Source organism: Budorcas taxicolor, chromosome 5 (assembly GCF_023091745.1).
Source record: "Budorcas taxicolor isolate Tak-1 chromosome 5, Takin1.1, whole genome shotgun sequence".
Lineage (NCBI taxonomy): Eukaryota > Metazoa > Chordata > Mammalia > Artiodactyla > Bovidae > Budorcas > Budorcas taxicolor.
This window is the reverse complement of record NC_068914.1, coordinates 65,776,912-65,800,370: the sequence shown is the minus strand read 5'-3', so window position 1 is coordinate 65,800,370 and position 23,459 is coordinate 65,776,912. Positions and strand designations below refer to the sequence as shown.

Sequence of the window (23,459 nt, the reverse complement as noted above, 5' to 3'; positions counted from 1 at the left end):
ATGAACCTGGGGGATGGGATGGGGAGGGAGGTAGGAGGGGGTTTCTGGATGGGGAACACGTACACCTGTGGCGGATTCATGTCGATGTTTGGCAGAAACCACAACAATATTGTAATTAGCCTCTAATTAAAATAAATAAATTAATTAAAAAGAAAAAGAAAATCTATGTGATGACATAATGAGAAGTCATCCATCTGCGATCCAGGAAGTAAGCTCTCACTAGAAATAAAATCAGCTGAGACCTTGATCTTGGATATCCTATCCTGCAAAACTAGGAGAAATAAAATTGTGTTATTTAAGCCACTCAGTCTATGGTATTATGGTAGCCCAAACAGACTAACACAGGTGTCAAGCTCAGTGTTATCTTTTTGCATGCCACAGTGACTTCCAAATGGCCAAAGGCCTTTGAGTCACATCTGAGTAAACACTTCTAGGGTCCAGAGTAGGCTTCCAGATACCCAACCTCCAGAATTTGAGCAGAAAGATGGACTGAGATGCTTTGGACCAGGAGGGTAAAGAAAGACTCCCAGCAGGCAGAGCTGACTTACTCATTTTTGGAACTTTGCATATGCTTTTCAATAAAAAGAAAACATATGATTAGAATAATAATAGTAAACAGGCAATAAAGAATCCAGCCTGGAACATATTAGTGTTTATAGCAACATGATATAAACTATAACTTTCACTTTTTAATGAAGGAAAGGGTCCATAAATTCATAATGCCCTGCCCACACAAGCTACTGATGATCTCAGATCTCCCCACAAATGTCATAGAAGACCCCTCTGCTCTCACAGTCTTCTCAACACACCATGACTAAAAAGTCATGAGAGTGGGGTGTAGGGAGTTGTAGTTAAAGGAAAGAAAGAGGGAGGAGGGATAATGAGAGAGAGAAAGAAAGAATGAAAAGAGAAGGAAAGAATGAAAAGGAAGGAAAGAAAAAGACTGGAAGGAAGGAAGGAAGGAAGGAAGAAACAAAAGAAAATACTGGGATAAAAAGAATATCATTATGCAAAAGCTATGGGGTCAGTTGACATTCTCATGGGCATTATGACTGCCTACTCATAAGGCTGCTTTACAGATGCAATTCATCATCAACTCTATAAGGACAAAGTAAGTACTATAACCCTGAAAATATGCAATTTTTGCACCACCTGATGTGAAGAGCTGACTCATTGGAAAAGACCCTGATGCTGGGAAAGATTGAGGGCAGGAGGAGAAGGGGATGACAGAGGATGAGATGGCTGGATGACATCACTGACTCGATGGACATGGGTTTGGGTGGACTCCGAGAGTTGGTGATGGACAGGGAAGCCTGGCATGCTGCAGTTCATGGGCTTGCAAAGAGTTGGACACGACTGAGCGACTGAACTGAACTGATGATGGCATTCCTTTAAAATGTACCCTATTTAAACGACCACTTTAAACACCTCATATTCTTAATTGAAAGCTCTGATCTAAAATTGATCCCTGATTAAACACAATCTTTTTTTTTTATAGCAACAGTTTTTCTTTATGAATATGCTATACACATTTCTTTTTCTCTAAATATTACAGGTTCTTTTCCAAGCGGGAGGACATTGCATTTTATTGCCCCATATTATAGTGTACTTTATAACTATTTATAAGCGAACATCTCCATATTGAAATTCCGAAGTAATTCTCACTGAATACACATATTTCTCAGATAATAGGACTACAATATATTTTGCTAATCCTCTGAAAACCTTGAGTTGTTGTAGGGTTGGTAATATTTTTAAAAGGCAATAGCAAATAATACCTGCACAGACTACTGTTATGAATGTAAAATTCATATCCTTACTTCTCTTTAAATCTGTACCAACACTGTCTTTGTAGTTATTTTATTACAAACTTTCCCTTCATAATTTACTTAAATGAGAATCATAAATGGAAAATATCACAGTGGTATTCCCTGATGCACAGGGTGCCTTATTTACTTGCAAACACCACAACTTCCCAAATTGTGGAGAGAAAGCAATGAGTAATTTTGAATCCCTTTTTTCTCACTTTCGAAAAGTCAGAGGCTTAATACTTTGCATTTAGTCTCTGTAACCACTAGATGGCGATTACATTTTAAACTACATGACTATCTTCAGGGTGGAAAAAAGCAAATTTTTGAGAGCGCATAAAAGGAGTTAGGTTTACACTATTTTATGTATATCATAGCAACACATTGATTACAAAGATAAATCTGAAATAGGCTTTGTATTTCATTTCTCTGACCAAATATATCAGGTATATCCCACTTTTCTCTGAAGAATTTTATTTACCAGTTTAACTAGCAGAGCTGAGCTTTCCAAGCTTCAGGTCAAAAAAAATGCTAAAATCTAATAAATATACCCAATTCTACCACTCCAGGAAAAAAAAAAAAAGGATAATTAATACTGGCAACCTGGAGTAACTTGATATATGTGATAAAATACTTTTTATAAAGAGTCTAATTTCAGTTTCTTTGGCATAAGGACTTTTACTGACTGAATCTTGAGTTACTACTGCCATCAAGTGTTAGAATTCATTCTTTTCAAGTCACCCAAAAGCACAACCAAGACTGCAGTGTTTTCAACTTAACATAACGCTCTGAATAACATAACACATAGCAAAACCAATGCTGTTACATGGCACTTATCAGAATTTCAAAATGCAGCAATATCATGAAAATCTCCCAAGTTGTAACTAGTTACTATAAAGAACCTATTTGACTGCCTTTACTTGAAATGGGCAAGCAGACGAAGGTGATCCCCAGTGATTTCCTGCCTGTTGGAATTCGTGCCTTCGTGTCAACCTCTCTTCTTGAGCGCTGGTAGGCCAACCCTGGCTTTGCTTCTAGCCAAGAGGAAATGACAAAGGTCAGGGATGTCACAAAAGTCAAGCCCCATGATTATGATACACACATATGTGTCTCTGTGTGTTCACCGAGCTAGGAAGCACGGAGAGGCTCTCAGCTAGCGGGAGGGAGTGAGAGGCCACGTTGAGGAAGCCATGACTGGGATCTGCAGGCTACCTCTAGAACCCCTGGTGTCCTTGCCAACCTGCAGTTAGCCTCCAAACCTGCAGACTTCCTCCAGCCAACATGCAAGCTAAAGTTTAGGGCTCTCTGTTAAACAGCCACAAGGAAATAAATTCTGCCAATAACATGAATGATCTTGGGAGCAGAGTTTCCCAAACTGAACTCCAGGATGAGAGCTCAAACCAAATGCTTCTATCATAGCCCCAGGGAGATCCTGAGCAGAAAACACAGCTAAATTGTTCCTGGATCCCAACACTTGGCATAGCTGAGAAAACAAATGTATGTACAGGTTGTTTTAAGTATGGATGACTAAGTTTGTGGACATTTTTAATGTAGCAATCTAGATGGATACAATGTATAAAAATATGGTGTGTTGGATTTAAATGTTGAATCAAAGTATTTCCTTTTGCAGTATTTGAAGAATACGGGTCAATTTTAAAAGTCTTTAAAATTTCTTAATTGAATTTCTGATGGTGGTGCTTAACAATCTCTGGTGCTAATTCTCTTGGGTAATTTACCAGTACATGAACAATCAATATTATAATGTAAATCTACTGAAAAAAAATCATAAATGGTAATTTGCTGCTTTTCTTAAAAAAAAGGAAGACAATTCTGCATTAATGTTTTTAAGTAGGGAGGATAGATCTGAAAAATATAGATCTCACCATGAAAAAAGTGTATAAAGTCAGTATTACTTATATAAAGTTCACTTCAACTGAACAAAAAAATGCCCTTAATTATCTTTGAGGTAATCTCTTTTTAAAGAAAGAAATGGATGGGAATTCCACTAATCAACATGCTCAATTTCTAAAGCTCTCAATTAAAACTCAATATCATATACCATATATGTTCTTAGAAAAATAAATCTGGAATGGCACAGTTCCAAGTTCAGCAGATTAGGGGGTGAGTCACCACCCAGTGTGTGAGTCTCTGTTCAAAAATGGACACTGGAGGCTTAAAACGTCAGCATTCTGCCCTTGGACTCAAGCAGACGTGTCTCCTCAGCAAACCACAGAGCAAATGAACTTGAACGATCTCTGCGGAGTCTGTAAGTCCCACGTCAAAGGGTGGAGTGCTGATCCAAGAACCCTGTTGCTGCTGCTGCTGCTAAGTCACTTCAGTTGTGTCCGACTCTGTGTGACCCCAGAGGCGGCAGCCCACCAGGCTCCCCTGTCACTCAACCAGGAAAGTATAAATGACCTTTGCAAGCAGTAAGGCTTCCCCACATTTTGCTTCTTTGTCATTTAATGGAAGCCTGTATGGACTCAGTTCCCAGTGGGCAGTGTTCCATTTTGCACAATTCCACTGAGCACAGGAAGGTAATAAAAGAATATGCTCGATAGTTTTCTGTAGGGTCAAAGCTAGTGGCACTTTCCTGCTATTTCTTAAAAGTGAGACGAGAAAAAGGGCACAAGGGGACATCTAGTCTATTTTTGCTTCCAGCATAAGGTTAGTTATCTCTATATGTACTGTATCAATTTCTTGGCAAGTACTAAAACATGTAAGCATGATAATGATGCTAGTTCCCAGTTACTAAGTGCTCACAGAGTACCTGTGCTAAGTGCTTTAATCGATACTTAATCCTTAACATGCTGCTGAGTTGCGTCAGTCGTGTCTGACTCTGTGTGACCCCACAGACGGCAACCCACCAGGCTCCCCCATCTCTGAGATTCTCCAGGCAAGAACACTGGAGTGGGTTGCCATTTCCTTCTCCAATGTATGAAAGTGAAAAGAGAAAGTGAAGTTGCTCAGTCGTGTCCGACCCTCAGCAACCCCATGGACTGCAGCCTTCCAGGCTTCCTCCGTCCATGGGGTTTTGTAGGCAAGAGTACTGGAGTGGGGTGCCATTGCCTTCTCCAAATCCTTAACATAACTCTATGCAATAGGCACTATAACTGTACTTATGGTATGGGTAAGGAACCGGAGGCTTCCAGAAGTTAGTAACTGCTTAGCTGAAGTTGAAGCACCTCTATTTTTTTTATTTTTGTTGTTTAGTTGCTAAGTCATATCCGACTCCTTGTGACCCCATGGACTGTAGCCCGCCAGGCTCCTCTGTCCATGTGATTTCCCAGGCAAGAATACTGGAATGGGTTGCCATTTTCTTCTCCAGGGGATCTTCCCAACACAGGGATCCAGCCCCAGTCTTCGCATTGGCAGGGAGATTATTTACCACTGAGCCCCCAGGGAAACCACTATTTGCTTTTTTTTTTTTTCCTTATTAGCCCTTATTTTTTAGAGCAATTTTAGTTTCATAGCAAAATGAGAAGAAGGTACAGAGATTCCTCATATACTCTCTCCCCCATTGTAAACATCCTCCACCAGAGTGATTCATTTATTAATAACAAACCTACAGTGACACATCATTGCCAACAAAAGTCCACAGTTGATATTAGAGGTCATTAGCATCTGGTCCCACCACTTCATGGGAAATAGATGGGGAAACAGTGTCAGATTTATTTTTGGGGGCTCCAAAATCACTGCAGACGGTGACTGCAGCCATGAAATTAAAAGACGCTTACTCCTTGGAAGAAAAGTTATGACCAACCTAGATAGCATATTCAAAAGCAGAGACATTACTCTGCCAACAAAGGTCTCTGCCAACAAAGGTCTCTGCCAACAAAGGTCTGTTTAGTCAAGGCTATGGTTTTTCCTGTGGTCATGTATGGATGTGAGAGTTGGACTGTGAAGAAAACTGAGCGCCAAAGAATTGATGCTTTTGAACTGTGGTGTTGGAGAAGACTCCTGGGATTCCCTTGGACTGCAAGAAGATCCAACCAGTCCTTTCTGAAGGAGATCAGCCCTGGGATTTCTTTGGAGGGAATGATGGTAAAGCTGAAACTCCAGTACTTTGGCCACCTCACGTGAAGAGTTGACTCATTGGAAAAGACTCTGATGATGGGAGGGACTGGGGGCAGGAGGAGAAGGGGACGACAGAGGATGAGATGGCTGGATGGCATCCCTGACTCGATGGACGTGAATCTGAGTGAACTCCAGGAGTTGGTGATGGACAGGGAGGCCTGGCGTGCTGTGATTCATGCGGTTGCAAAGAGTCAGACACGACTGAGTGATTGAACTGAACTGAACTGAACTGAGGGCTCCTCTTGACATTACACCTTCTACAGATTTGGATAAACCTAGACTTCCCAGATGGCCCCAGTGGTAAAGAGTCCACCTGCCAACAGAGGACGCAGGAGACACAGGTTCTGTCCCCTCGGTTGGGAAGATACTCTGGAGGAGAGCATAGCAACCTACTCCAGTATTCTTGCCCGGAGAACTCCATGGACAGAGGAGATTGGCAGGCTATGGTCCATAGGGTCGGAAAGAGTCTGACAGGACTGAAGGGAATCATTCAGGGTAGGCTTTTGTCTATTTAAATCGAAGCCCATATTCTTAACTATAATATTACAGAGGCTCCCAAGGTACCATGCTGCCTGGTTAACAAAAGGGCAAAAGGAAAAACAATTGGCACAGTAGCATTCTTACAAACAAACCCATGGTAAACATCCTGGTAATGTTTAATCAAAGCACATTTACACGATATACTACAATTAGTACAGTGCTTGACCATACAGATTCCCTGTTCTCTTCATCACAGTCCTGTTTAAGGTGTTTGGGCACTGCAGTAACCTCACTAAGAATCTGGGCTCTGAGGTCAAACATGTTTAAACGCTAGCCCTTAAGTTCACCGACCTCACAAGCTCGGGTAAATTAACGTCTTAGCTTCCTAACCTACGAAAAGTGGTAACAATGCCTACCTCACAGAGCGGGTGTGAGGCTCGTGTGCCGCGAGCCCGCCTGCACTGAAAGCACACACAATAAACGTTTGCCATCTTGTTTTATGCATGATGAAACAGAGCTCCAGGAGTTAGAGCAGTGGCCACAAAGTAAGGCGTGGTGCCCTGTTTCCGACTCCGGGGGCTTTCTCTTTATCCCTTCCATCACCCCAAAGGCGTAGGATATTGTTTTTCAGCAGACAAGTTTCTCCCCAATCCCCACCTCTGGGTTCAGCTGAAGGTCCATCTTCTCTAACCCAGCACCTCAAGGTGGTCGAAGGGGGCAAAGAAATGGCCTCAGGTGGTTCCTAACGTGGGCTGCACCAATCAAACCCAGCCTCCGCTCTCCCTCCCGCAAAAACTACGTCACAAGCCCCCTGCGAATGTTCACTGGGCACCTGTTCCGGCCGGAACCCCACCTCCACGCCCTGGGAGAACGACCTCAACCCCAATTGGCTGTCTCCCGGGGCAACCAAGGATGCGGTGGGCACGCGGGGCCCCTGGCCGGTATTTAAAGGCTGCTGCGGCCCACGCCACCCCAGTCCGGCCCGGACGGCGACGGTGAAGCACCTGGGTTGAGAGGGAGCAGGAAGGTAACGGCGCGACCCCTGCCTCCCCCCGGCCCCAGCCCGCGCATCCACTGAGGCGGGTGTGAGTGGGACCCAGGAGCGGGTGTCACCGCGCGTTGCCCACCAACACCTTCCTCACCCACCATCCTTACCCAGCCCCACTCCCACCCAACCCGCCTGGGCGAGACAACTCGGGTGCGAAGGATCAGAGATTAGGCGGAGAGCGACTGAGCGAGCAGAGAGGCGGGGATCCTTCTGGAGACAAAGGCGTGATCCCAGCGGCGGGCACGTGGTGCTGGGCAGAGAGAGAAACGAGGCCCTTGAGACCATCAGATCTGTCCAAACGCGACGACAGCTTCTAGGGCGCTACCGTGTCGACCTCTCGGAGCACCCTGAACCATGACCCAGACCCTCGACACAAAAGAGGATCCTCTTAACCTGGGCGGCGGCTGGGCATCCTCTGCCCCGTTACGCACCTGGTCGTCCGGCCCCCGAAGGCGCAGGGGCGCTCCCATTTACAGGCGGCGGCCTCGCTACGGCCCCAAGGCCGAATACGAGCCCCCGAGGAACCAGCCGAAGCAGCAATACGGTCCAGGCCCTTGGTTCCAACCACCCCAGCGTCCCTACTGGGCCGTGTATTCTAACTGGGGGCGCTGGAGAGGGCCCTGGTGCCCACCTCCGGCGGGATTCAGGAAGCCCCCGGGCCGGGTGCAAGTGATCCGGGTGTACGGCCTGCATCCGCTCTGCATTTGCTGCTGCTCCTGCTGCCATGGGCCCTGGAGCCCCAGCTGGGCGAGGCCCCCGGGCAGAAAGAAGCGCTGGGGTCGCCGGGGCCGCGGCCTGCGCCGTCACCCTCGCCGCTCCGCCCAGAGGAGCCCTCCGGTGGATCTGAGCACGCTGCTGCGGCCGGTCAACCTGTACGGCTGGCGCGCCCCCGGCATGCGGGCGCCGCGCAACACCACGCAGTTCATCATGAACCAGATCTACGAGGACATGCGGCAGCAGGAGAAGCTAGAGCGCCAGCAGGAGGCGCTGCGGGCGCAGCAGGCCCAGGCGGGCGGCACAGCCTCCCCGGAGGGCGCCTTCGGAAACGACGCGCCCCCTAGCGGTGGCCAGGAAGACGGGGCGCTGCAAGATACTCTGTACAGCTTCGTGCAGAATCCCTCTCTCGTCTCCAGTCCTGACCCAGACGAGGAAAAGCAGACGGCCACCTCACAGCTGGTGGAGGGAGAGGAAGGGGAGAGAGAGGAGGGGGAGGAGTGGTGTGACGAGGAGGAGTGTGACGGCAAGGAGTTGGAGAGCCAGGAGGAGGACGAAGAGTCAGAGGCCAAAGATGAGGAGGAGGGCGAAGAGGCTGATTATATGGAGGAGGGGGAGGAGGAAGATGAGGAGAATGAAGCGGAGGAGACCGCAGAGGAAGAAGAGGGGCTGGTGGAGGATGAGCAGATGGAGGAAGAGAATCATTTGCCCCTGGATATGCCTTTATCATTCCTAATGGGGGCTGAAGAAGAGAGAGAGAACTTTATGAACTGTGCGTATTTAAGCCCCAAACAGAGAATTCCCAAAGTGGCACAGGAAGCTCTCTTCATGGTACAGGACATTAACTGTTGAGACATCAGGAAAGGGATTGAGAAATGCGATGGAACTGATTGGAGGCTAAAATGAATTAGCCACTTGTCAAAAACTAATGAAAAAGTGAGTTCCATTAATAAACCTATCATCTTTGGCTGTTATAAAACGTTTAAAAATTGGTGTGTGTGTGTATGACTATGGGTGGGGGGAGGTAGAGCTTTCAAATATAATTGAACTGGAAATGATTAAAGGCCAAATATTATATTACTACAGTTTGAATATTTTCATTTGGTGTTTTCTCCTCTAGATACTTGAGGTTTTTTGTTTTTTAATTCTGGCAATGCTGAAAATGTTTCCTTTTATAACAACTTTATACATCATCTCTACTTAATGAGCTTGGAATGAACAGTTATTTTGACTGTTAGATGCCTAAGAAGCATGTGCCATGTTTATTAATGTTCGTCAGTACTTTTAACATGATAGCTGAAACCATTTTAAAATGCCTATTTTAATATTTTTTTTCTTATAGATTTTCCACCTTCAGAGTTCTTTTTTGAGGGCTGTATTTTGGTAACCCAGTTTGCAGTCTCTTGTGGCATCGCTCATTTATATTCCTTGTTCCACAGTGCTATGGATCTTCCTCAGAAGAACATGAAGTTGCTTCTGTGGAACTGGTTATCTGCCATGGCCTCAGCAATCCATAAATCCATGCATGGAGAGGATTCCCCATGGTCAGAAGTCAACTTGCACACCTAGTTAAAATCTAAGGTAACTGCAAACAATGGAACATAGATTTTGAAGCCTTGTTCCTGGATATATTCCTTGTCATAAGTTCACAGGAATAATAAAAATAGACTTTGCAGAATGAATTTTTTAAAGATGATTGGCCTTTTGGGGGTGGAATATCTTTTTTCTTTAATTTTCTTTCCCAATTGTCTTCTTATAAAGGAGAGTAAAACAAATATGTTTAAGTGCAAGCTTTTGCGAACTAGTTTCTGATGTCTAAACAATTATCTATGGAGACTTCAACATTCAAAATAACAGCTTTTATTCAGACATTTGTAGGAAGTAATACTGTTCATGGATCCTTGATTCTCATAACTTAGTAAAAGTTCCAGTCATAGCATATTTCCAAAATTCCCCTAGATGAAGGATTTGAGTCCAGCTTCTCAAAAATTACATCTTTCGACAAACTATACTACTAAGTATAGTCTGAACCACCATTCAGAATTTAATGAAAAGAAGACTGTAGGGTGATCTCTTACCTGAATGCTGATTTTATTGCAGCTTTTGGGGGTGATAAGCTTAAGCTATTAAAAAAGATAATAAAATAATTAAAGTGTTGAATGAAACCACTGTGCTTCTCAATTCTTATTTTTGAATATCAGACATCTTATTCAGTGGTCAACAGGATGAACGTAAGAAGAAAAGCTAACACAAAGATTGTAGACTTATTTTTTAATGACACTAAACAGTCCAACTGCTAGTTAGTCACTAGCAGTGACTAACCATTTATTATGCTCTTAAATCATTATTTTCTGCAAGATGCAATTTTATGATGACCTATAAAATTGACCACCCATAGGTATTTCTAATGCACAGGGGGAAACCAAGAATCCTGCTGCTACTGATCAATAAATCCTTACAAGTTACAGTCCAAAAATACTTTCTCCAAGATACTCAAGTAATTGCTAAGTTCTCATTAAAGAAACACTTTCATTCAGGACTGAATTTCTTCACAATCATATCTGGACAGTTCTCAAATTATTCTTACAAAAGATTCCACTTTTACATGACAAAATTCAGCGCATGTTAATTGCCTCCACATACACAAGACATTATCCACTAGTCTCTGGGAGGGATGCAAATAGGAACAATGCCTCACGAGTTCAGCTTGGGAACCATTATTTACCAAATAATTATGGAACTACCAGGAGCCAGGGACCACAAACAGTGATTAGGATACGACGGAGAATAAGCAAAATCCCCTCTTGTAGTTTAGTCCAAAGGACAGACACTAAATGAAGTTAGACAAATCTGCCACTGCCAGAATTCTAAAGGAAGTGCAACACTATGAAAGTATGTATCACAAGGGAGTCCAAGAGAGAAGCTGGGAATGTTCACTGTGGGGAGAGGGTGACTTGAGGCTAAAGGTGGAGAGCTGGGAGGAGGTTGGTACTTTGGAGGAACAGTACAGAAGCACCAGAGTGTCCTGAAGGAGCGGCCAGTGAGAAGTGAGAGAGAAACCATATTATCTACTCATTTCTGCACTATCCATACCTTCTGAATAGTCCAGTAAAAAAAAAAAAAAATTAATGAAAGGAGAACCTAAGTCATTGGTGAGTCTCTACCTGAGCTTTTTTTTTTTTAAGCCAGATACTGTGATGGTCCCTTTACTAACCTTGAAGGCTGACATGAAATGATTAAATCATGTCACAGGGTGGGAGGTTTGTACATCCCAGTACACCTATTCCACTTTTCAGAGACATACCCAACCACTCCCATGTAATGAACTGGTCCTGAGCATTGCTGCTCAGCATGACTGGATCACCTTGGAGACTCTCCACACCACTTGATGATTCAAGAGTATCAGTGTTACATATGGCTCAGAATAAACCCCATCTTTAGTTTTAGAGGTAAGTATGCTTGATGAAAACTCACGATTTAAAAAAAAAATCTTAAAATCATTGCAAACTTGAGAGGACACAGTGCTAAAAAGCTGCCACTTAGCTGTGTCTTTCAAGAACGGGATAATATTTGCTTTGTCAACTGTCAGAAAAATAACATTATAAATCATAAGTCTATTCAGAAGGCCTAGGCTTGATAAAAATTTTTGCTGTCTATTCTCAGGTGTTTTTACACAAGAGATTCTGATATTTTCCTTTTCAGTGACTGACAGCATTTCTTAATTTATCTTCATTCCTTTGTCTCCATAGTAACTTAATGGAATTTTTTCCTGTGAAAATATTAGTCCTCTAAGGATGGTAAATACAGTTGGCATTTGGAGATCAACTCTGAATTCTCCGAGAATGGTTTCATAACATTTTGTAACACCTGCATATGAAGACAAGAGTTATTCCAACATCTTTAGTTTCATTAAAATAAACATGAGGTGAAATAACTCAGCTATATCAAACCCACAGATTCTGGGAAGAAAATGATTCAAGTATTGCCCTATAGCTGTTCTTGGGTCAAGAATAAGATAAGAAAACACAGCTTCTTCAGTTTAATTTTTTATTTTAACAATAATGAAATGATATATGCAATTAAATTATATTTATACAGGTTCAAAATAACATAATCATAATTGAAAATAACTTAATATAAATTGGGCTTCCCTGATGGCTAATACTAATGCTTCTGAATCAATTTGGGCTTGATTATCTGTATATTTAAAGCAAAATCAGCATTTGGCTGTATCTTAACTGTTTTAGTACTAGCAATTTTCTGCATCTATTTAACTTTTGGCCAGTTAGTGGAACATAACCAGACCTCAAGGTCAGCTGATGAAAGAGAAGAGTTTGGGCAACTGTGTTATCACTGCTGCCTAAGAGACTGTTGATGGGTAGTCATAGGCCTCTGTTTCCTAAGAAATAGTTATCACACCTGATTACTGCTCACACCTATTTGTTGATGCTATTCACTCAGTCATGTGACCCCATGGACTGCAGCACACCAGGCTTCCCTGTTCATCACCATATCCCTGAATTTGCTCAAACTCAAGTCCATTAAGTCAATAATACCATCCAACCATAGCCTTCTCTGTCGCTCCCTTCTCCTCTTGCCCTTCATCTTTCCCAGAATCAGGGTCTTTTCCAATGAGTTGGCTCTTTGCATCAGGTGGCCAAAGTATTGGAGCTTCAGCATCAGTCCTTCCAATGAATATTCAGGGTTGATTTCCTTTAGGATTGACTGCTTTGATCTTGCTGTCCAAGGAACTCTCAAGAGTCTTTCCCAACACCACAGTTCAAAAGCATCAATTCTTTAGCTCTTAGCCTTCTTTACGGTCCAACTCTCACATCCATACATGACTACTGGAAAAACCATAGCTTTGACTGTATGGACCTTTATCAGTAAAGTGATATTGCTGCTTTTCAATATGCTGTCTAGGTTTGTCATAGATTTTTTTCCAAAGAGCAAGCGTCTTTTAATTTCATGGCTGCAGTCACTGTTCACAGTGATTTTAGAGCCCAAGAAAATAAAGTCAGTCACTGTTTACGTTATTTCCCCATCTATTTGCCATGAACTGATGGGACTGGATGCCATGATCTTCGTTTTTTGACTGTTGAGCTTCAAGCTAGCTTTTTCATTCTTCTCTTTCACTTCTTGATGAAATGTTTCTCCTTTCTTCACTTTTTGTCATTAGGGTGGTATCATCTGCATATCTAAGGTTATTGATATTTCTCCCTGCAATCTTGATACCAACTTGTGATTCATCCAGCCCAGCATTTTGCATGATGTACTCTGCATATAAGTTAAATAAGCAGGGTGACAATATACAGCCTTGACGTATTCCTTCCCCAATTTTGAACACACCTATTGTGAAGAGCAAATAACCTAATAGTTAAGAAGAATTTCATTATAGACTGTAAATCACTGTTAATTATTGTACATAAATCATCTCAATTTCTGAAGATTAGGTCTAAATTAACAAGGGTCAGGAGATCTCATTATAATTTTGTTGGATTGAGATATCTAGATAGTTGATACCACCTGAGCTAAACATGAACCAGCTGGTCATAGAAATTCAATTTTGGCTTCCAATTATGAGGAATGTGCAAACGCAGTGGTCTGGCACTTTGATATTGAAACTGTGGTCCATGGACCAGCATTATGGGAACCACCTAATAGCTTTTTAGAAAAGTTGCCCAGGCTCCACCCATACCTACTGAGTTGAATCTGCTTTGTAGAAAGGCATCTAAGCATACACGTGAGAGACCTAGAAGATCTGTGGTTTAGGGGTTTCTGCACTGCTGAGCCCTCTTGGGAATTTAATAAGACTGTGGTTTGTGGGTTCAATACTTCTGTTTTGTTCTACTTGTGTGACCTAAGGCATGTTCCTGAAATTCTAGCTTCTCATTTTCCTCATCTATAGTATCTACCTCCTGGGATTAAAGGAGATTATGATGATTAAATGGGCCAATGCTTACCACATTCTCAGAACAATGATACTCAATATCTTCCAGTTATAATAAGTATTTAATAAATGCACAGATGAGACCACATATTATGTGGTATCTAAAAATCATTTGTTAATAATTAGGGCAAGTATAAATGTAATATCTAATAAGACAATTAGAAAAAATGATTCATTACATGTCTTGATTTCTCTTGGATAACTGCAGTCATGTTACTCTGAGCTGCATATTTCATTGTGCAGGACTGTAAGAACCAATTGAATCTCTGGAGCTGGACTCATTCCCCAAGTATACTTTTTGCCCTCTGTCTCTTCCCCCTACTGGGTCATGATACTTCCTTTCTCTTTATGGCCAACATTAATATTCTAATAGGTAGTGCTAAGAATTACCCGCTCGAGTCAGCTCATTCCTTTCCATACAGGCAATGCATCTTTTCAAAATAAAAATGCATGTATTGTAATCCCTAAAGAGGAAGGTTCTATCTTATGCTATACCTGAAGACAATGAAAATTCCAACAACTGTGAAATACTTTCTATAAGCCACTTACATAGAACACTTAAAGTAGTCAGAACAGAGATCTAAGAATTCAAAAATCGTTTAAGCATATGCAAGATTTTAACACACATTCTCACTTATAACCACACTAAGAACTAATACTTTATTTTCTTTTTACAGATGAAGGACGTTCAATTCAAAGAAGTAAATTATTTCGGGACTTTAAGTCCTCTATTCTGAGTTCAAAGTTGTGGATCCAGTATGTTATTGGAACACATCTTCCTGTTGTTTTATTTAAAATAAGGTTGCTAAGAATAAATATTCCTTTAATAAACTTAATCTGAGTTCCAAAGAGGGTAGGAAAAAATGCAGTCTCGTCAATGTGGGTTTGGTAACAATAGATCCTAAGGAAGAAACATCGATATCTATGTTTCAATTATAATTCCTAGTAGTAGTTTAAAGGCTTATATAATTCATGTGATGACAATCTAACAAATTGTTGGTTAATATTGTGTATGTATACCAATATAATATAACATACCAATATAATATATAGTATATAATATATAATATAATTACCAATATAATATTGTGTATGTATACCAATATACCAATATCACAGTAATTCAATATCACCCAATTCTAATTAGCCCCAACCACTAATGCCAAAGAAGCTGAAGTTGAACAGGTCTATGAAGACCTACAAGATCTTCTAGAATTAACATCCCCAAAAGATGTCTTTTTCATTATAGGGGACTGGAATGCAAAAGTAGGAAGTCAAGAGATACCTGGAGTAACAGGCAAGTTTGGCCTTGGAGTACGAAATGAAGCAGGACAAAGACTAACAGACAACACACTGGTCATAGCAAACACCCTCTTCCAACAACACAAGAGAAGACTCTACACATGGACATCACCAGATGGTCAACACCAAAATCAGATTGATTGTATTCTTGGCAACCGAAGGTGGAGAAGCTCTATACAGTCAGCAAAAACCAGACCGGGAGCTGGCTGTGGCTCAGATCATGAACTCCTTATTGCCAAACTCAGACTTAAATTGAAGAAAGTATGGAAAACTGCTAGACCATTCAGGTATGACCTAAATTAAATCCCTTACAATTATACAGTGGAAGTGATAAATAGATTCAAAGGTTTAAATCTGATAGACAGAGTGCCTAAAGAATTATGGATGGAGGTTTGTGACATTGTATAGGAGACAGGGATCAAGAACTTCCCCAAGAAAAAGAAATGCAAAAAGGCAAAATGGTTGTCAGAGGAGGCCTTACAAATAGCTGAGAAAAGAAGAGAAGCTGAAGGCAAAGGAGAAAAGGAAACATATACCCATTTGAATGCAGAGTTCCAAAGACTAGCAAGGAGAGATAAGAACGCCTTCCTCAGTGATCAGTGCAAAGAAATAGAGGAAGACAATAGGATGCAAAAGACTAGATATCTTTCAAGAAAATTAGATATACCAAGGTAATATTTCAAGCAAAGATGGGCACAATAAAGGATAGAAATGGTATGGACCTAACAGAAGTAGAAGATATTAAGAAGAAGTGGCAAGAATACACAGAAGAACTGTACAAAAAAGATCTTCACAACCCAGATAAACAAGATGGTGTGATCACTCACCTAGAGCCAGACATCCTGGAATATGAAGTCAAGTTGGCCTTAGGAAGCATCACTATGAACAAAACTAATGGAGATGATGGAATTCCAGTTGAGCTATATCATATACTGGAAGATGATGCTGTGAAAGTGCTGCACTCAATATGCCAGCAAATTTGGAAAACTAAGCAGTGGCTACAGGATTGGAAAAGGTCAGCTTTCATTCTAATCTCAAAGAAAGGCAATGCCAAAGAATGCTCAAACTACCCAATGATTGCACTCATCTCACATGCTAGTAAAGTAATGCTCAAAATTCTCCAAGCCAGGCTTCAACAACATGTGAACCAAGAACTTCCAGATGTTCAAGTTGGATTTAGAAAAAGCAGAGGGATCAGAAATCAAATTGCCAACATTCATTGGATCATGGAAAAAGCAAGAGAGTTCCAGAAAAACATCTACTTCTGCTTTATTGACTATGGCAAACCCTTTGTGTGGAATAAACTGTGGCAAATTCTAGAAGAGATGGGAATACCAGACCACCTGACCGGCCTCTTGAGAATCCTATATGCAGGTCAGGAAGCAACAGTTAGAACTGGACATTGAACAACAGACTGGTTCCAAATCGGGGAAGGAGTACGTCAAGGCTGTATATTGTCACCCTGTTTGTTTAACTTATATGCAGAGTACATCATGCAAAATTCTAGGCTGGATGAAGCACAAGCTGGAATTAAGATTGCCAGGAGAAATATCAATAACATCAGATACGCAGGTGACACCCTTATCGCAGAAAGTGAAGAGGAACTAAAGAGCCTCTTGATGAAAGTGAAAGAGGAGAGAGAAAAAACTAGCTTAAAACTGAACATTCAAAAAACTAAGATCATGGCATCCGGACCCATCAGTTCATGGCAAATAGATCGGGAAGCAATGGAAACAGTGACAGACTGTTTTTTTGGGCCCCAAAATCATTGCAGATGGTGATTGCAACCATAAATTAAAATATGCTTGCTCCTTGGAAGAAAAGCTATGATCACCCTAGACAGCATATTAAAAAACAGATATTAATTTGCTGACAAAATTCCATCTAGTCAAAGGTACAGTTTTTCCCCTAGTTATGTATGGATGTGAGAGTTGGACCATAAAGAAAGCTGAGCGCCGAAGAACTGATGCTTTTGAACTGTGGTGTTGGAGAAGACTCTTGAGAGTCCCTTAAACTGCAAGGCGATTGAGCCAATCAATGCTAAATCAACCCTGAATATTCATTGGAAGAACTGATGCTGAAGCTGTTAGTCCAATACTTTGGCCACCTGACGGGAAGAACTGACTCACTGGAAAAGACCTTGACACTAGGAAAGATTGAAGGCAGGAGGAGAAGGGGATGACAGAGGATGAGACGGTTGGATGACATCACCAAACTTGATGGACATGAGTTTGAGCAAGCTCTGGGAGTTGGTGATGGACAGGGAAGCCTGGCATGCTGCAGTCCATGGGGCCACAAAGAGTCGGACATGACTGAGTGACTAAAGTGAAATTGATACCAATATAAACAGTTCTGGTTGGAAGAAACCCCAGAGTGGAGTAAATTAACCTAAGATATTGTTGTGATGCTGTTTATCTATAACTAAAGTAAAATAAAAATTTTAATTAGGAAAATATTTGCAAAAATTTGTGGGTAATTTTACAGATATATAAGATATCTGGTTAATATTCATAATGTTACTACTTTATTGAAGATTCTATCTTGTGTAACACCTAAGCATAAACTATTAATAATAGCATCTTCTGATATTTTCATAAGGTATTTGAACTTTTTATGATAATTGATATTTCTGTTATCATGAAATATTTGAGTATTCTCCCCTTATGAATATGTTTAGGTTTAGGATATTACTTTTAGTTTTAGTAATTTAAGACTTTTAACTGATGTTAATGTATCAGTTCTCACAGAATCCCTGGTAGATTGGATAATCCATCTGACATTTATCATTAAATAGCATTCCCAAGGACAAAATCAGAATGCTCCTATATATAACTGTATTTTTATAATTGCCTATTGATTGTAGCAGTCCCTTGAACTGAAGGTTAATAATATAAAATAACAAGATAAGGTCAAGTCTAAATGTCTGTACATTTCCCCTTGCCTCCAGAAGATTTTCCAAAGTCAATGTTGATTTTTATTTTGTCCATAAAAAAAGAAATACTGTTTCCCTTTTTCTTAAAAATACGTTTTATGAATTCCACACTATTTCCTGCAATTAACTCATGACCTCAAAGTATATGCATTAGCACAAATATTTAAATACAAAACAAAGTTAATAAAAGTAACTTTCTGTTATTTACTTTCTATTTTGTCTTCTTATGCAGACTGTGTGCTCAACAACTATTAATATTTAGGTGTCACCTAGTGGCAAAATAAAATGTGTATACAAAAACGCTACTTGTGATGTTCCTTTTGTGTTTACAGATGCATTTTTGTGGGACACATAATACATTGATACATATAAAAGAAGTATTGCAAATGTGTTGGCATGAACAATCATTAAAATATTTTATTGTTTATTTGAATATGTTGCCATATGCTGTGGTGTTTAATAATAGTATCTTTTTGTTTGATGAGACTAAGCCACAACTATAAAATTATCAAAGTTAGTAAAGGAAAGAGGGAAAACTTAGACCCACAAGAGGTCTTGGATTTCCCTAAATGATTATTTTTATACTTATAATAATTTTCACTGCTCACAAGAGTTTAAAGACATTACTATGAAAATATTTTGAATTCCCTTTGACATTCACTGCACTAATTAACATTAGCAATATACACTCACAGTATAGGTTTTGCTTTTAATACTGACAACAGAGAAGAAAATTAACAAATTTGAAATTTATATGCTTCAATTTTAAAATCCAGACTACTAAAGTAAACAATGCCTAACACTTTAATCCTGGTTTAAAAAAAATAAGAATATATATATCTATTGGCCTACTTCCAAATGCAAGACTTGTGATAGTCAGTTACCTCCTAGGACTCAAGCATCATTTAATTTATTAATGATCACCGCCACTAATTACAGAGCAATTTGTTAAGGAAAGAGACAAACCTGTTTATTTGTTGATCGAGTGACCAGAGGATAATTTATACTTGTATTACAGCCTGATTTCCGGCTGTTTCCAACTGCTTAACCACTTCTATTGGAAGCATAAATCAGTGCTAAGGACTGGGTCTTCCTTAACAGACAGTTTCCACATTTACCACTTTCTTAGCAATGCATTCATCAATTTTCCCAGAGTAGATATCCCTGCTTTTGTACAACCTTCATACTCTCTCCATTAATAATTCTGTTATCCTTTTAAAATTACAGTTGTCTGTGGCTCTCTTCTGGCTAGAAAATCCTATAGGGAAGGAATTGATTTTCTGTTTCCAGTACAGTCTTGCCTATAATAAGAAGCCCTTCATAAACATTTTTAATATTAAGAAAAATAAGTAAAACTAAAGGTATGATATGAACTATGATTATTAGGTGCTTCTAACAGGGAAGCATAGCGACTTATTCATGATGTGTGTACTAAAACGACTTTCAGTAGAAAAACATAAAGAACAAAGAAGAAGGACGGAGCTGTTGCAGTAACAGGTACCCAACTGCATCTCTTGTGGCCCGAACTCTGTTATAGAGCAGATCGGTTCTCAGGACAGACAGATCTTCGTAGGAACTGAACACAAAATCCTTTAATGTTACAAGGAAGCTGTTGGCTCAGATTCTGTTGCTGGGCCACAGAATCAGGAGGATAAACCTTAATAATACCCACAGCAATGGTTCTTAAGTGCACATTATAATAAACTTAACGTGTTTTCTACAATTTAAAGTACCTGATTAAGAAATTCAAAACAGCCCAACACTCATTTTATTCCATGTTTAAGCTAGCATTTGCTAAGCCTGAACCAGGGCCTGGACTAAGCCCATGAGTGTTATTTTTGAAAGTGTTAGTTGCACAGTGGTGTCTGACTCTTTGGGACCCCATGGACTGTAGCCCACCAGGCTCTTCTGTCCATGGAATTCTCCAGGTATTCTCTTCTCCATGGGATCTTCCTGACCCAGGGATTGAACTCAGGTCTCCTGCACTGCAGTCAGGTTCTTTATCAGCTCATCCACTAGGGAACTTTACCAATGAGAAAGTTGATGCTAACAGCTGTTCAGAAAACTACCCCAAGTCACACAGCTAATAGGTGACAGACACAGGAAGCCACTCAATCTGTTTCCTTATATCATTAACTCTGCTTTGTGAAATGGATGGGAGTATGGTGAAACTTTAAATTCAGTTCACATTATTTTTGGATATAATTCTGAGTCAATATTCAAAGTCAAACTTTGGCAGTTTTACTGCATATTATAATACTGTCCTGGAAAAAATGCTGAGTCTCAGTAATTTATGTCCAAAGCTTCTGTGATAAATTATTTATGAGACAAGAAATTTCAAAGAGAGCAAAGAATCAGAGTGCAAAACTACTAGAATATTCACATCATTAGAGAGGTTTCCTGGCCCCTTTCCCCCTTCTTCTAAGGTCAAAGTATAAAGCTCACTCTGATTGCAGAATTCTTAATTCTCTGAATTAGGAATCGGCTGTCACTAATGGAAGTGGATGGAAATGAAAAATTGCTAGCTACTGGCAGGAGAAGAGCCCCAGGGTGCCACCTGGCAGTGACAGTTAGGGGGAAAAGTTAAATACAGTATAAAAAGAAAAAGCACCAGCCAGTATCGGGAGGTCAGTTGAAAGCATCTGAGTCTAATGAAGAACCCAAGTGTAAAAGCTGAGAAAGGTTTGCTCTGAGGAAAGTATCAGGAATTAGAGTAAGAATGGAAATAGAAAATGTGGATGAAATGTAACAAGAAGCACTTAGCTGGGAACAATGCCATGAAAGGTATTACAACTCGCATATCCTAATGAAGATTCTTGAGAGTCCCATGGTCATCAGTGAGATTAAACTAGTCAATCCTAAAGGAAATCAACCCTGAATATTCATTGGCAGGACTGATGCTGAAGCTCCAATATTTCGGGCACCCGATGTGAAGAACCAGCTCATTGGAAAAGACCCTGATTCTGGGAAAGATTGAGGGCAGGAGGAAAAGGGGACGACAGAGGATGAGATGGTTGGATCATATCACTGACTCAATGGACATGAGTTTGAGCAAACTCAGGGAGATAGTGAGGACAGGGAAGCCTGGTGTGCTGCAATTCATAGGGTCACAAAGAATCGGACAGGACATAGTGACTGAACAACGACATCAATGCCCTATGATTACCAACAGACCTAGCCATAAGCGTGGGCAAAAGACACTGTTTACATCTTGGTGTACTTTTAAACCCTACTTTCTTTAAGATAGTTTCTGCTAATTAATGGCGTGTTCATGTTCTTGTCAGCTTAAACATCTCACCTTAAGCCTCGCTACTCCTTTAGTTTAAGACAAATAATTATCCTTATAGGTGAGCTATTAGATTCTGTATATGTCATGAGAGAGTTGGCAATTAATAATGCCAGATGAATATATAATATTAGCATGGATTTGTGTATTCACTTTGGCAAAGTTGTTGCTTTGAGGGAAAGAGAGCAAACCCATATGGAGAAGAAGAGAATAAGATTTGACGGGTATTCAAATGTAGTGATGCACTGTTGATAGAGGGTAAGAGGAGAAAGTTGATTGGTCTAGACTGTGTATACAAGACAGAGCTACAGGATTTTGATAAAATCGTGAAAGTCAAGTACGTTTTAGAAAGCAGAGTTTTTCAGCATTTGGGGTGTTCATTATTATTATCCATTTTTACATTAAAAACTATAGAACACTGTAAAGTTTAGACTCATAACACGCTTGCTTATAAAACAGAAATTAATTGGTATTCAGTTCAGTTCAGTTCAGTTCAGTTGCTCAGTTGCGTCCGACTCTTTGCGACCCTATGAATCGCAGCACGCCAGGCCTCCCTGTCCATCACCATCTCCCGGAGTTCACTCAGACTCATGTCCATCGAGTCCGTGATGCCATCCAGCCATCTCATCCTCTGTTGTCCCCTTCTCCTCCTGCCCCCAATCCCTCCCAGCATCAGAGTCTTTTCCAATGAGTCAACTCTTCGCGTGAGGTGGCCAAAGTACTGGAGTTTCAGCTTTAGCATTCCTTCCAAAGGAATCCCAGGGCTGATCGCCTTCAGAATGGACTGGTTGGATCTCCTTGCAGTCCAAGGGACTCTCAAGAGTCTTCTCCAACACCACAGTTCAAAAGCATCAATTCTTCGGCGCTCAGCCTTCTTCACAGTCCAACTCTCACATCCATACATGACCACTGGAAAAACCATAGCCTTGACTAGACAGACCTTAGTTGGCAAAGTAATGTCTCTGCTTTTGAATATGCTATCTAGGTTGGTCATAACTTTTCTTCCAAGGGGTAAGCGTCTTTTAATTTCATGGCTGCAATCACCATCTGCAGTGATTTTGGAGCCCCAAAAAATAAAGTCTGACACTGTTTCCACTGTTTCCCCATCTATTTGCCATGAAGTGATGGGACTAGATGCCATGATCTTCGTTTTCTGAGTGTTGAGCTTTAAGCCAACTTTTTCACTCTCCTCTTTCACTTTCATTAGATGCATTTAATATATCTTGGAAGTGGTGGTGCTGGTGGTGGGTTAGTCGCTAAATTGTGTCTGACTCTTGCGATACTATGGACTGTAGCTCACCAGGCTCCTCTCTCCATGGGATTTCCTAGGCAACAATACTGGAGTGAGTTGCCATTTCCTTCTCCAGGGGATCTTCCCAACCCAGGGATCAAACCTGTGTCTCCTACATTGTAGGCAGATTCTTCACCAACTGATCCACCAGGGGAGTTATCTTAGGGGTGTTACATGTGAACCATCAAGTAATTTAAATAATTTCACTAGGCAGTGATCAAATAAGGTTAGTTATCCAGGTAGATAAATTTATAATCCATCTTAATACATTTAAGAATCTTTTCTATTACCGAAGGCACTACTCATTCCTAAGATTACATTTGTGTATATATAATAATATGATTATATATGTATACCATTATAATGTTTACATATACATACTCTTCTGTATGATAAAATAGTTCCCTTTGGTGGCCGTTATCTTTTGATTACCTATAAAGATGCTTAGTCTAGTGATAACCTAAAAAGATGATAATAATTTATATTTGCCTTTGCCTTACAAACATTAATTATGCCTTCTACAACAGATTAACTTCTTAATTATGTTTTCCTCTTTTTTGTGGGAAAGTGG

At 40.6% G+C, this 23,459-nt stretch overlaps 1 protein-coding gene across 1 annotated transcript; it reads left to right on the top strand.

Moving 5' to 3' along the window:
* Nucleotides 1–7,767: 7,767 nt before the first annotated feature.
* On the top strand, nucleotides 7,768–8,979 carry CCER1 (coiled-coil glutamate rich protein 1). Its single transcript, XM_052641468.1, has one exon. It carries the CDS (start codon nucleotides 7,768–7,770, stop codon nucleotides 8,977–8,979), a length of 1,212 nt encoding a protein of 403 aa, XP_052497428.1.
* Nucleotides 8,980–23,459: the final 14,480 nt, after the last annotated feature.

Excerpts from the sequence above, each read along its gene's own strand:
- CCER1 (XM_052641468.1), top strand. The coding sequence starts at position 7,768 with ATGACCCAGACCCTCGACACAAAAGAGGATCCTCTTAACCTGGGCGGC.